Below are 15,482 nucleotides of genomic sequence, written 5' to 3'. Positions count from 1 at the left end.
CCGGTCGTCTCGTCTCTCTCACACCCCCCGGCCAGCCGGCTACCATTTCTAAAACGTGGAAAAGTATATCTATTCTGCTAATTAACAAGCTAGCTACTTCAATTATAACACATGTTTTGTGTGCATGCTGATATGATGATCAATAAATCAATTGATTGATTATTACAACGCGGTATACGTACTGGCCTGCATGGGAACATATACAGCAGCTGATCGATATCGATCGTCGCATAGTTTTCGATCAGTTTTTAACTGTGCAAAACTTAAGTTAAGCTGTACTTTTTTTTCTGTGTGGTTATTATTATTATTATTTTTGTAAATGTGCATACTTAATTAATTACTGTACGTATACTATATCGATCGTAGCAAAAGTTAATTACTGTACGTATCCGGCGGCGGCTAAGGGCTGGCTGCTAGCTAGGTCGTTCGTCTCATCGACTGATATAAACGTACGTACGTACGGTGAAATTATAAATTTGGATTGATCCATGACGACGATGACTTTTTGGTTGCTGTGAGGAATAATATTCTATCTATACGTATGCATACGTACATGCATACATAGCACTGTTCCCTATCGAAGAGCGCTCAGGCCCGGCAGCTAACACGTAACGTAAAAGCACACCGTCAATCAGTTTGTTGCATGCATGTATATACAATAATGTAAATTATATACTCCCCTCCGTTCCGTTTCATATTATAAGTCGTTTAACATTTTTTCTAAATAAATTTCTTTGAGTTTGACCAAATTTACAGAAAAATATAGTAGTATTTTCAACACAAAATAAACATATTAAGAGCTCCCCTACCGTCGCCCTACTGTCGCGCTACTGCTCCACCGCCCTACTCCCTCGAGCTCCCCTGCCGCCGCCGCGCTGCTGTCGCGGCTGCCACCGCCGCGCTCTGCGACGTGCTTCATGGCGGTCTCCCAGTGGGTCCCGGTGGGCCACTGCCGCCGCTCCAGCCCCCATCCGCCGCCGCCGCTGCTCTGGCCCCTGTCCGGCACCGCCGACAACCCGACCCTTGCCCGTCGCCGATGCTCCCGTGAAGAGAAACGGGGGAGAAAGAGATGATGGAGAGAGAGAGGGAGGAGGAAGATATGGCCCTGCCGCCGCCCTGACCGCCATCGACCACTCCCTCGACCACCGCCGTCGCCGCCCTAGTGTCACCTGCCTGTCGCTGCCGCTTGCCCTAGTGTCGCCTACCTGCCTCCCTTGACTCCCTCGATCGCCGCCGCTTGTGAAGGGAAGAGAAAGAGGGAGAGGATGACATGTGGGCGGCCCCACATGTCAGTGGGTCCTACAATATATTTTTGTGTGTGAATGACAAATGGATCCCACATAATTTTTTTTATTTCTAATGCCACCTAAGCACCACGTCGATCAATGCCATGTGGAAAGAAGACCGAGTCAATACTACCATGTAGACGCCACGTCAGCGAAACCGTCCTCCAAAACCATCTAGCTAGGGAGTTAAATTGCACCGGTTTTAAGAGTTGTGGTGTCGAGATATCCGGTTTTGTAGTTTAGGGTCATGGATTATATTTCAATCACTTTTGAGTGTCACAAAGTGAACTTATTCCAATTATATGTGCTACCCAAATTTGGGTACAGTTTCCCATCTAAATATATATTAATTACTTCAAACGATCTTATACATGCAGACAAAGTATCACGTACCTGCCAAGCATAGAAGCCTTGGAGAATAACATGGGAATATACGGGGAAATATAGAGAAGATAATAAATTAAAGAGATCAATTTCTATACTGGACAGTTTAATTAGGGTGTAAAATAAAGTAAAACCCAGAACCGGCATACACAATTTTCTAGGCAATTGTCAAGCTAGTTGAATTGACCGTCTAAATAATTTCTTCATCCAGCCATTTCGTTCCGTTGAAGCCTTTATACGTCCATTCTTGTGAGTGCGTCATACATACGTACATGCATGCATCTAAAATTTGCAGTCAAGTCTACCTATATCTAATTAAGCTTGCAAACTTTAGTTTCCGCGGCGCAAAGTGCAAACGATATTATATTATCAATCTGATTAACTAATTAACTATCTCCGTTTCACAATGTAACACTTTCTAGCATTATCCACATTTATATATATGCTAATGAATCTAGAAAGTCTTACATTGTGAAACGGAGGGAGTAATTAAATAATTAATAGTACTCTCCTCCATCCCACGAAATAGCAATTTAGTACCCGATGTTAACCCATCATAATACTACAAATTTAGACATAGATTATTCTGTCCAGATTCATATACTCCATCCGGCCGTCTAAAAAAACCTAGCATGTCTAGATTTATTTATTGTATTAGATTATATCCCATCCAAGTTTCAGTTGTGGTTTTTTTTTTTTTTGAACGATATAAGTTTCAGTTGGGGATTTTTTTTTTTAAACGGATGGAGTACGTATCAATCCAATTGACCAGTAGGAACGCGTGCACGGCAGCATCAGATCAGGATTCTGTTTCTCCATCGATCATAATCGATCAGGTGCACGCGTCAAACCGGAGCCGCACGGGTGTTTCGGTTGCAATGTTTTTTCAATTTTCTGCAGTGAAATTTTCGGCTTGTTCAGTTGACCGGCAATAGCTAGCAATCGTACTGTCTACGGGAAGATCCAACAAATAAAACGTTTGCGTTTACCCGGCATTTATGCGCATATATTGTGATTCACGCATGTGCATATATGTATCAGCGTATGCATGTGCTTATATGTCAAGCTAGCTAGAATTAATAGTCTATAATTTCTTCAACGATATGTTTTTTGCTTTTCATTTTGTAGGTATTGTATATATTGCGGAATATAATGCACAATTCTAGAAACGGAATTTTGGGAAGTTCTATAAATTTCGGACCGAATTGAACTAAGTTAAAATTTGAACAAATTTTGGTTAAATTTGAATAAAATTAATTTTATTAATTGAAAAAGTGTATGTTTCTATCGAAATAATATCCTACCAGGGGAGATCCATGGACCCGTAATTATTAATTGTACCAATGGCGCCATAGACAATATCAAATTATTAATTGTACAAAAACATTGGCTAATTCTATCATAAAGCACATGCATCTTCATTTTGTCATATACTCCTGGTCGTCAAAGTTAGATAAATTTAGCTTATAACAAAACTAAAATACTTTAGAATACCGGACGAGTATCATATAGTATAATATATACCATCGGTTGGGCAATGTCATGATAATTGAATGAAATCATCAGTTCGTCACTAGTTATATACGTGTTACTGGTGTAATGTTCAGTTTATGCAGGAAACCTATTGGGCGGGATGTTGCTTGGTCAGCTAGCATATACTAGTATATAACAATAACGACCATAACAATATTATAATTCCAACATGTCAGGAATCGAGACATTAGTTTCATTTGACAAGTAGTAGTATATTAATTTACGCGTTACGATGGATACTACGTACCCCCGTCCCAAAATAAGTGCAGTCGTGAGGAACCGTGTCCAGCGTTTGACCGTTTGTCTTATTTGAAAAATTTATAAAAAAAATTAAAAAAATAGACACCCATAAAGTATTATTCATGTTTTATCATCTAATAATAATAAAAATACTAATCACAAAAAAATTTCAAATAAAACGAACGGTCAAACGTTGGACATAAATAGCGCAAAACTATACTTATTTTAGGATGGAGGGAGTAATTAACTAGTACAGTGGACACATGTTTATTACAATATGATCTCGTCTCAAGGATGACAAAAGGAAAAAAAAGAACAGAATAAGGCGACTTGCTAATTAAACAGAAGCTAACAGTAACCAAGCTTTCAGTAAGAGGTTCAATCTGTCAGCAAATTTCTGAGCTGTTAGGAAGATTTCATCTGTCGGTAAAAGGTGATCCATGCATGTAAATGCCGTCACTTTATATGTCGGCTAATGATTTGCAAAGTCTTCAATGGCCTCTAGCGCACTCAGTGAAGAAATTACATATCATGAGCAAATTAAGATGCACTAACTGAGTCCTTGTATGGGGCTTTGGACGACGGATAGGATTGTTTGGGGAAATCCACTACGTGCAATAATGTGCTAGCCTGCAACATTCATCGATGGTTGCAAAATCCTCCATTTACAATTTGCATTGCATAGTAATTTTTTGACATGATGGACTGACGGACTGTGCAATAGCTAACAACTCATAGAGTCTAAACATATTTTTCCCGTGAGCTAAGTGCCTGTCAGGAATATAATCTATATTCGTCGGTGAAACCGAGACCGTTGGATTAAAAAGAGTTTGCACGCGACAGCAACACCAGGACTTGTCACAACATTTCAGGTACATATACATACGTATATATCTGCAAATTAAATAAGAGGAAGAAAAATAAGAAGCAAAAAAGATGATACAAGTTTATTAATTTCATTTTCTGGACCCAGTCAAGTCGCCGTGCAGACAGGAGGAGAGTATACTTTTCGATTCAGAGGAGGTCTCCAAAACTCGTCATGCAATATGAAAAAAAATGCCGTTTGTTGTTTTACTGCTTCTTGGTCATACCTACCAACAAATGCAAGGTCGATGTTGATGATCCTAGTATAACTGAAAACGACGACGACTTCTGCCATGAAATGCCGTACACTTTCTGCTACCTTTGTTCAGCTTCTCTCTCTCTAGAACTGTTTACGCAAGCTAATCTGTACGTAAACTAGCTATAGAATAGAATGACGCATGTGTTGAACTTGGTTGGTGAATATGAACTCTAGCTTTTCGGCTAGCTTTCCTCTCTCTCTTGATCGATCTGTTTGAGTAATTAATTAAAGCATATAGGAGTATATAGTATATGGTATAGTACATGAAACTGGTAATGGAATGACCAATATGTCTGGAACTGAACGTTAATTATATATTGTCTTGACTTTTGACCGGGCATTCATTCACGCGCAAAGATAAAAAAGGTAAAAAATCTCTTGCGACTTTGCCTTCTAGCTACCAACCTAGAATAGCTTATGAATATATAGTAATTTCGATTTGATCGGGTTAATTAATTTAATTTTGTCCTGGTAGAACATATTCCTCAAGCTAACCATACATTTTATTACCTCCCCGTTCTATACTTGTGGGTCGATGTGTTGTCTGGTAAAGTATGGTTTTAACTTCCACGGCTAATAATTTTTAAATGATTATACTAATATTTAATATTAAAGAAAGCTTATTAACGAAATCTTAATTTTTATATTTCAGGATACAACACGCTTCAATAATTTAACATATTTTCAAATGTTTATGCACGATATCTTTTTTTTTAAAAAAGAAGAGTCAAAGCTTAAATATTAAATATAAACAGTATTCGGTGATAATAATTGGCGAACGTGGGTAAAATAATGGCCGAGTGAGAAAATAGCATGCGAGTACAAGCAAACAAGAGATTAATTATTATTAATCGAGTACACAAATACTCTAGCTGGCTGATTGTGCATATTGTAGAAAGAATGATCGATATTTCCTTTAAAAAGAATCATTAATATATCTGTCAACGTCCATGGCAGCTAATTATGCATTGCCACGTAATATGTATTGAGCAAAGGGGGGTGAGTATGACATGTCTGCCTAGTTTTTATAAATTCCTTCTTTATTCCATTATGGTAAAAGTGTTTTTTTTGAATTTATAAATAATGGCCGAGAGGACATAGTTATTGAAATGGATACAATTAAGCTTGGAACTAATTAATGTTCAAGATGTCGCTCCCCAGTGCGGTCACAGATAAACATTTAAAAGTTTAGGCATCAAACGCGATATGGTCCAGCCGAGATGGTCAACCAGCCCATATCACGTTGGACCTTTTTGAGAGGCTACGGGCCTATGGCCCATAAATGTAAATTGGGCCCAGTTTAAATAATGGTGTGGGGTCTGATCCCATGGAAGGGCTTTTCTCAACATGGCCCAGGCTACGTTATTTGTCCTTGCAAAACAAAAAGGAATAAGTTCACTTCAGGTCCCTCTATTTGTCGCTCAGTTCGATTTTCATCCCTACAGTACAAAACCGGATACAACGCATCCTCCAACTTAAGAAACCATGCAAACAAGGTCGCTCGGCAGTATAGTCGCTAGTTTTGGCTGACTTGGCGCCTACGAGGCGCTCATTTGAGTAGGTCTTCATCCAACGTGGCACCTACGTGGCAATCCGATCCCAAAAAAAATAATAAAACCTGTGGGACCCACATGTTAGTTTTACAAAAATAATAAAAAGTGGTGGGGCCCACACGTCATCCTCACTACCCTCATCTCTCTCTCCAACCGGCGGAGCGGGGTGGGCGGCGGCTGGAGCAGCGGCAGAGCAGAGGGCGGAGGCGAGAGGCGAAGCGAGGCGGGCAGCGGCGGGTCGGTGGCCGGAGCGGCGGCGTGTTGTGGCCCACAACTTGTGGGCGGAGCGGCTGGTCGGCGCCCGTGGAGAAGAGGACCGGCGGTGCATCGTGGCCGGAGCAGAGGGACGGAGCGGCCGGCCGGCGGGGGAGAAGTCGCGGCCATGAACGGAGGGGCGCGGGGCGCTGACCGGCTGGAGGAGAGGAGCTTCCCGCGGCCCGTAGCTGCTCCGCCCTCAGCTCCGGCCGTGGCCCACCACTCGTTCCACGCGTTCTCCCGGTGGTCGTTCACCTGCCCCTGCACGCCGCGTAGCGGGCTCCGCCGGTCCAGCACTGCGTTTTTCGCCAGCCGGTTGAACATCCTCGCCACCGCCTTGTCGCTGCCCAGCCTATTTGACACCACGCCGTCGCTGAGCAGCCGCACGTCGTCGTCGGGCCAGAAGCTGATGTCGCGGAGGCTCCGCGTCGGGCTGCGGCTGAAGTGGACGCCCACCTGCTCCAGCTCCGTCGCCGACGGGACGAACTCGTCCTCCCGCTGCCTCTTGCGACCGGTGCTCGGCGGAGGCGGTGGCAGCGTCCCGTGGAGGAGGCTCCGGTGGCAGACGTCAATCGGGTGTAGCGCCAGGGCGTCGCCGGTGATCAGAGGTGGGTCTCGCGTCATCGACACGAATCAGAGCACCATGTCGTTGATGACATCATCCGTCTGTCCATCACACGGATCAAATCAAATCGGTTCTTCGATGATTCTTGATTTCTTGATTGATTGGTCGATTCCGCGATGTACCTAACGCTTTGTGCGGGCCGCGAACGACGGCGACGAGGCGCCGTCCTACTCGTAGCCCGCTCCGGCCACTGCCCAACCTGCTCCGCCGGCCGGCCGCTGCGCCCCGCTCGTAGCCCGCTCCAGCCGCTGCTCAACCTCCTCCTATCGGCTTCGCGCGTCGCCGCCCGCTTGGCTCCGCCGGCCGCCGCCGCTCCGCCCTCCTGCCGGCGAGCTTCGCCCGCCGTCGCCTCGCCTGTCCGCCTTGCTCTGGCGAGTTGGCATGTGTTTAGAGAGAGGATAGAGATAATAGATGAGGCCAATTGTGACTGTGGGCCCCACCATTTTTTATTATTTATGTAACTGACATGTGGGTCCCACGGGTTTGATTTTTTATATCAAATTGTCACGTCAATGCCACATTGAACGAAGACCTAGTCAAAGAAGCGCCACATAGGCGCCACGTCAACCAAAACCAGCGACTATACCGCCAAGGGACCTTCTTTGCACGGTTTTGTAAGTTGGGGGATGCGTTGTATCCGGTTTTGTGCTGCAGGGATGAAAATCAGACTGGGCGACAAATAGAGGGACCTAAAGTGAACTTATTCCAAGGAAAAAGTACACAAGATCCCTCACCGGAGTTTGCTAATTCGCGCATACGCGCCGCAGGCACGCACTCCGGCCCACCCGGCCCACGCGCGACACGCGCGCCGTCGCCCACCAACAATTTTTTTTTGGTTTTTGGTGTTTTTTTCCCCATTGCTTTTTCCCTTTTTCGCTTTTTTTTCCTGCGCCGTGGGAAGTCGAATCACCATGAATATTTTTTTTTGTGATTTTCTAAATAATATGCGCACGATTTTATTTTTCGTGATTTTTTCACATGTTTTGTTGTGAATTTTTTAAACCACATGCGCACGTTTCAATCAAAAGTTTTTAAAATTTTAATAAAAAGTTTTTGAATTATAAGTTTGAAAGTTTTTATAATTTAAGTTGTATGATTTTAATTTTGAGATGAAAGTTTTCAAATACGAGTTAAAAGTTTCAAATCTTTAGTCGAAAGTTTTTAAATTTGAGTTGAAAGTTTTTAAATTTTGAATTGAAAATTTTAAACTTTCAACACTAATTTAAAAACTTTCAACTCTAAATTTAAATTTTTAACTCAGATTGAAACTATTCAAATTAAAAATTTGAAAAAAAAATAAAATCAAAAATTAAAAACTTTCAACACAATTTTGAAAACTTTCATTTCAAAATTTGAAAACTTTGAACTCAAATTTGAAAACTTTCATCTCAAAATTTAAAAACTTTCAACTCAAATTTGAAAACTTTCATCTTAAATCTGAAAACTTTCAACTCAAAATTTGAAAACTTTCAATCCAAAATTCAAAAACTTTCAATTGAAAAATAAAAAGCTTTCAACTCAAATTTAAAATTTTCAACTATTCTTTTTAAAACTTTTAACTAAATATTTATGTTTTTTAAATATTTATTGCTAATTACCATAATTAGCCCTAATTTACTATAATTAGTATTGATTAGGTAATTAGCCTAGAAGGAAGCGGCCGCGTGCGCGCTGCTTCTGTGGCTCGGCGCGCACGCGCCGAGTAGGAACACCCTCCCTCATCTTATCATCCAGTTACGAAATTGTCCCCTAACCACAAAACCAGATATATTATATCCTTCAACTTACAAAACCGTTCACTTTAGGTCTTTCGGTGATTTTGATCCTAGTTTTGTCTAACGTGACAGCTGAGTCAGCGTGAGGCCCACGTATCATGATGCCACGTCATCACCCTCTCCCTTCTTCTTCTCTCTTTCTCACACACTTTTCTCCTCTAGGCAAGCTGGCCGGCGGATGGGGAGGAGGTCACCAGGGGTGAGGCGGGAGAGGAGGAGGTCCGGCGGTCGGCGACGAGGTGGCGGTGGCTGCAACGCGGGAGCAGGGCGCTGTGCCTGGGTCGGATGTCCGGGGCGAAGACGACTGCGGCGGCGGCGACCGGAGGATCGAGGACCCTCTCCTCTAGTCATCTCGAGGAGCACAGCCGGTAGGAGAGGAGTGCTGGCACGGTGGGGGAGGAGGGCTGACGAACCCATCCATGGCGATTTGACGGTGAGACGGCGGATGGCTTGAGTTGTTCGTTCAGACTTCAGAGTGCCTTGAGCATAATATCTCTCCGATGCTGGTGGTGGTGAAGGCGAGGCCCTCTTTTAGGTTGAGCACCTTGACCACACCGTCCTCTGCCAGGAACGCCAAGGGCATGGTCCTTCCCAAGCCAGAAATTCAGAAATGCCGCTCCTTGTCCTGATTTTCTTCCTAGTCCTCGGTGTACTTTGCCCCGCGGCAGCGGCCAAAGAGCAGTTAATCTTAAACGAGTTCACCAGCACAAACCTTCATCTTCGACGGCATGGTGATGGGCTGCTCGATCATGCTGACCAACAACGTACACAAAACAAGCAAGGGCCATGTCTTGTACTGGTGCCTGCCACAAGATGCCCAATAGCACGGGGGATGCTTGCAGTCCTTTCTCCAATTAATTATGCCTTCGTCATCATGTTCGAGGAACTGAGCAACCACGGCATGTGCTCGGCTCCAATGCCGCCATTGCCGCGGCCGGCTGCTGCATGCTCCCGGATCGATGCCGATGGCGTCTTGGTGCAGCTCGTCGGAGTTCATCGGCTGGAAGATAAGAAAGGAGGAATGAAGACGGAGAGGGAGGAGGGCCGGCGAGCTCGCCCACTCCGCCCGACGCTGTGTGGGTGTGGCGAGGAGAAAGCAGGAGATCAGGAAGGAGAAAGGTGGAAGGAGAGGAGGATGACATGTAGGCTCCACATGGGGCCATCAATTTTTTTTGTATTTTTTTTATCAATTTTAGTGTGACGAGATAAATTGAAAGTATAGGTTTCCCAAATACAATTTGCTTTTTTATCCATGCCTAGCAAAGTTTTAATTTGGATGCAAACTATTGACATTGTTTTTAATATTGCATGATGTGCAACAACATAGAGAATTAAATTTGAAAATATACTATTCATCAATTTTTTTTCTTAAGAATAGTCGGGATGCAAAACTTTTTACAAAAATATAAACTGTTGCGTGAAAATAATGTGTGCGTAACGTTGCGGGCGGTGTCGCACCAGGGAAGCGGTCTCGCGGAGCGAGACCGAACGGTCTCGCAAAATCAAATAGCGAGACTGTCTAACAGCTCAATTTAATTAGTGATTAATTACTTAATTAACAATTAACTAATAATAATTTAGTATTAATAATAATTTAGTAATTAATTATTATGATTACTGATTAATTAATCACTAATCATGATAATTAATCGCTAATTAAATTGGCATTGAATGGCTCATGCATGAGCGAGAGCGCTATCCGCGAGACCGCGCGGTCTCACGCTGCTGCCGAGCAAGACCGTGCGGTCTCGCGCTTTTTCCGCGTGATACCGTCCGTGACGTCATTCTCATATCACTTTCACGTAACGGTTGTGCGAGACCGACGATATATTTCTGTAAAAAATTTTGCATCCCGAATATTTCTGAGAAAAAATTGAATGAATAGTATATTTTCAAATTTAATTCACAACATAGATACATGTAAGCATTATTGAGGCATCTCCCATATTCAAACATGTCCTACCTTTTGTTTTCTTAGGCCTCTCCTAATTAATAGGAGATTCATTTTCATTAAAGAGTGAGATACATAGCCGGTACTTAAACTTGCAGAGTAATATTATTTAGGTCCGTGAACTTGAAAATTACACATTTAGATCCGTGAACTTGGTTTAATGTACCACTCCCGGTCTAATCGTTATTTGACCACGTTTGACCCCCAACATAGCATGCCACGTAGGCAACACTTTTGTACTCAGCCCCCTCCAAATATACATTCGCACATAAATTGCCTTGACCAGTGCATTTCAACCTAAATCCCCCAAAATATTCCTAAATCGGCTAAGGTTTTGACGGTGAGGTTAGTGAAAGGAAGCCGAGAGGTAGCGGCTGTGGTGGCCTTGGCGGTGAGATTAGCAGCAAGAGGCAGCGCAGTGCAGCAAGGTTAGTGGTGGCACAGTGCGGCCGGATTAGCGGTGGGAGGTAGCGCAATGCAGTTTGCACGATAGGCATTCCCATGGATTCTCCAAGCTCGTCCTCGTCTTGAAATCGCCGGAAGAAGGTGTTGTTGATTGCCCGTTGTGCAAGGATAAGGTCATTTTGGAGCATAGAGCAAATGACAATTGCTAATCGGGACCACATTTTCTATACATGCAAGGAGAAGAATGAAAGGGAAGAACGATTTGAGAAATTTTTTTAGGATTCTGATGTCACTATATAGCTAAAAGGAGATATATGCGACGTGTTGTGATGTGGAGGGGGCTAAGAGCAAAAGTGTTGACTACGTGACATGCCATGTTAGCGGTCAACCATAGGTAAATGACGTTTGGACTGGGGGTGATACATTAAACCAGGTTCACGGATCTAAACGTGCAATTTTCAAGTTCACGGACCTAAGTGATACCACCATACAAATTTAGGGACTGACCATATATTTCACTCTTCATTAAATATGGTGTTATGTCAACATTTTTATGATGTGGTAAGGAATTAATGGAGATAGAAATGAAATGAGTTTCATCTAGATTAAACCATATATACATTATTTCCAATATGACTCGTCTATGCATGTGTTGCCTATGAAATAGCAAAAATGAAACAATACATTGTGTGAGTTATTTTAACCATCAATTAAATTTCTTAAATATCTTGTTTATATGTCACTTGAAAACATACTAATGAAGCCTCCAGTCTGCAAGGAATGGCCTTACTGATATATAGGTACATGTAAATCTCGAGGAGCTATTGAAGGGTGTCATCTACCATAGAGATGGGCTGGTAGTCAAATGGTGACATCTTCTTGAGTTATTGCTTATGTCCTGGAAGCATTTAATTTATTTTGTTTTTTAGCCAAATAATAAGTGCAGCGAGAATTAGTGAAATGGAAAACAGTTGTATCAGGTCTGCCCTTTGTTCTTCTTATATATAGGGGGAGAGAAGTACCAGGGAACCACATTCCCTTTCTCAAAGATGGAAGCAACATCTCTAGATCTTCGCTTCATCTTGGTTCTTGTTCTACTTCTGAATCCAACATTTGCAGGTGCAAGGGTGGATCCACACAGAGCTCAAGTGGTGCACACCACACAGGGTAAGTTCTGAAAAATTCATTAGCATTTGATCATGTTATCACATAAATAAAGTAGCATATGTGTGATTAAGAGGTACTTGTGTATGATACCTGGTAATTTGGATTCTACATTTGCCCCTAGACAGGTGAGTTCTTTCTCGACTATTTTTTGACGTTATTGGTATACCTTTTCTTGTCATGTAGCCTCTATCTAAAAAAAAAAGACTTGATTTCTGGCTAAGCATAGAGGCAAGTAAATAGCCAGAAGTCAAATCTTTTTTAGAGAGAGGGAGTATGTTGTGTCTTGCAATGTTTGTTGTGATTTACTCTGTTTATAACTAGTGCTTTGTGCATATTCAACAGTGAAATTATAGATCAGATTCCTTCTCCATGCAAGTTCTGAATGGTGATAGTCTGATTGATGATAAGCATTATAACAAGTGGTAGTTAATCTCTTTTTTTTCACAGAGGATTGTATTATTGACATTGGCTGGGTAGTGTTCTGCACCAAAAGGTTCTGCAAATTTAGTTGCTGGGGTGAAGGTCTTATAAAGAAGGGGAAAGTCCGAGACTATTGGTGCAGTGATTTTCACGGCTGCAACTGCTTGATTTGCCGTGGCATCTAAAAAAGCAGGGGCTGTTTTGTTAACCGTATATAGTACTAAAAGGTGTATCATCATGCTTAATTATGCATGGGAATAGTCAATAATAAGTCAGTTGCTTCATGTTCTACTGCTATATGATTTGATTTCAGGTCTGGCTCCGTGTGTTATCCCCTCCTGGCTGGGCTGCCCTCTCTCCCCCTCGTGGCAGCTGGCTCCAGGATTGGTGGTCATTCTCCAGGGTATGTTTACCTGAGCACCTTCGCAGCGGCTTCGACTCCTTGGTATTCCTAGTCTCCTGGCAGCTGTAGAAGGAACGAAACTTCAGGGTTTTCGACTCTGCGCTCGCTTCGGTCGCAGTGGTTCTAGAGTCCTTCCGCTCGGAGGGCCAGCTGTGGTCTTTAGCTAGTGTTACTTGTTTTGGGGATTTCTTGGGAGTGTAGCGTGGCTCTGCCCCCCTCCCGCTGTTTGGAGTTGCGTTTTTAACCGTCGTAGTAGTTCCTAGCTTCAAGTCCCCCCTTTAGGCATAAGCCAGTCTAGCTGATTACTTTGTGTAACAAAAACTCTTTTCCTGCTAATATATTGACGTGCAATTCTTTTACGTGTTCACAAGAATATATGATTTGATTCGTCATGTGGATGTGTTGTTCTGAAATGATATTCATGTGGATGCAGAGTGTTTGAAAAAACAGAAAACGAGAAAATCGAGGAGATACGTAAAACGAGACAAGCTATTAACGTGCGATTAATTGAGTATTAACTATTTTAAACTTGAAAAATGGATGATATGATTTTTAAACAACTTTTCTATAGAATTTTTTTAAAAAAGGCATTACCATTTAATAGTTTGAAAAACACACGAAAAATAAAAATAAGAGACTTTTTCCCTCTGTCTAGAACGTATATATAATTCGGCTCGGAATTTTAGGAAGAAGCAATCACTATCACTCGAACCAAATCCTAATAATTTCATTTCAGAATAGAATTCTATTGATCGAAACAACCCCATGAGACTTTGATTTGGCTGGAGAAATTCCTGCGTCTGTCACTGTATTACTCTTTCTGAAGATGGCACCAATAATACTACCAAACCAGTCTTACACTTCCATTAATTAGCTAAATCAGTAGTATATGGTTAATCAGTACAAAGATGCCTTTGTAGATTGTGTACAAAGTTTAAAATTCCACAACTTGATCTTGCTGAATTACCTGTATTGATCCATCTGTAGCTATGTTGCGAGCTATATACGACACCACAAGAACTTCTTAACACTCTTAGGCGTTGTTTAGTTCGCGAAAAGAAAATCTTTAGGGTGTCACATCGGCCGTTTGACCGAATGGTGGAAGGGATTTTCGAACACGAATGAAAAAATTAATTTCATAACTCGCCTGGAAACCACGAGACGAATTTATTAAGCCTAATTAATCCGTCATTAGCAAATATTTACCGCAGCACCACATGATCAAATCATGACGCAATTAGACTCAAAAGATCGTCTCGCAATTTACATGCAAATTATACAATTAGTTTTTTTTCGTCCATATTTAATGTTTCATATATATATCTAAACATTTGATGTGTCTAAACATTTAATGTAACAGAATTTTTAGAAGTTTGAAGAGAACTGAACACAGCCTAAATAAAGCCTTATTTTGCAACAGATGTGCGTCCGTCTAGTTACTCGTCTACTACTTTTGTTTGTTTTTCTTTCCTGACCAGCTGAGCTCAGCACCCCGTAATACTGTAGAATACTGTAGTATTGTAGCGTTATCATGGGCCGGCCATTTTGGGCCTAGATGGGCCTGTTGTGATACGTGGGCTGCTCTTTATATCTACGTTTAACCTTTTGTTATTTTGATGAGAAATTTGCATATATGCCATCCATAGAAATTGGCTTTGCTAGAATACCATCACTTAAATTGGATTTGATCAAATGCCACTCTCAACTAGGGTGTATTCGCTGGAATGCCATCTTAAGACCATTTTGTCCTTAGGCTTCTTCTTCCTCCCATCAATGTAGGAAAAACTCGCCCATGGCCATCGCAAGCTATGGCCGCTAACAGCTGTTCGCGTGCCCCCGTTGTCTTCTTGCTCGTGGCAGTGTTGACACAAAATTTGTCGTACACACGAAGGCCTCAATGATTTTCTTAGCTCTGGTGCAGATCCTATCAATCCGGTTTAGGGCGTGACAATTAATTTGATTCTACAACTAACAAGAAAAAAAATAAAAAGGTTAGATCATGGGGGCCAATCGGCCAAAGGGTCGATATAATACCATGTGCCAACTGAATCCTGAATAAACTTGCCAACCGAATCATCTATAATTACGACGTTAATTCATTATTTGACTCGGTCTTGACTAAAGGTAATTGCCTAATTTTTTGATTGGGCTCTTAATCCAGTGGCACGGTGATTGGGCCCAATTACAGGTATTTTGTTGGGTTTATGGGTCCAATATTCCATAGGCTTGGTTATGAATATAATTTTTCCTCCCCTTTATGTTTATTTCTTCTCAACTTTGGTAGTTTTGTCATATACATCCAAATATACATCAACACTCATAAAAATTATTAGAAATAAACCCTACCACTATTCTGGATGTT

The 15,482-nt window shown here is 42.0% G+C and overlaps 1 protein-coding gene and 1 long non-coding RNA gene across 2 annotated transcripts; one reads left to right on the top strand and one right to left on the bottom strand.

Annotated features, from left to right (window-relative positions):
• Nucleotides 1-5,877: 5,877 nt before the first annotated feature.
• On the bottom strand, nucleotides 5,878-7,361 carry LOC107281990 (uncharacterized). Its single transcript, XM_015793975.3, has 2 exons — nucleotides 7,122-7,361; nucleotides 5,878-7,040 (listed from the first exon to the last, which is right to left on the bottom strand). Exon 2 carries the CDS (start codon nucleotides 6,996-6,998, stop codon nucleotides 6,207-6,209), a length of 792 nt encoding a protein of 263 aa, XP_015649461.1. The 5' UTR covers nucleotides 6,999-7,040; nucleotides 7,122-7,361; the 3' UTR covers nucleotides 5,878-6,206.
• Nucleotides 7,362-12,103: 4,742 nt separating this feature from the next.
• Nucleotides 12,104-13,512, top strand: LOC107282029 (uncharacterized). The gene is made up of 3 exons (XR_001548178.3): nucleotides 12,104-12,297; nucleotides 12,745-12,944; nucleotides 13,031-13,512. It is a non-coding gene; the product is annotated as an uncharacterized lncRNA (long non-coding RNA).
• The last annotated feature ends 1,970 nt before the right edge of the window (nucleotides 13,513-15,482 follow it).

The sequence above is a fragment of the Oryza sativa genome, chromosome 8 (genome assembly GCF_034140825.1).
Source record: "Oryza sativa Japonica Group chromosome 8, ASM3414082v1".
In the NCBI taxonomy this organism is placed as follows: domain Eukaryota; kingdom Viridiplantae; phylum Streptophyta; class Magnoliopsida; order Poales; family Poaceae; genus Oryza; species Oryza sativa.
The sequence above is the reverse complement of the archived record's forward strand: the minus strand, read 5'-3'. Positions and strand labels throughout refer to the sequence as shown.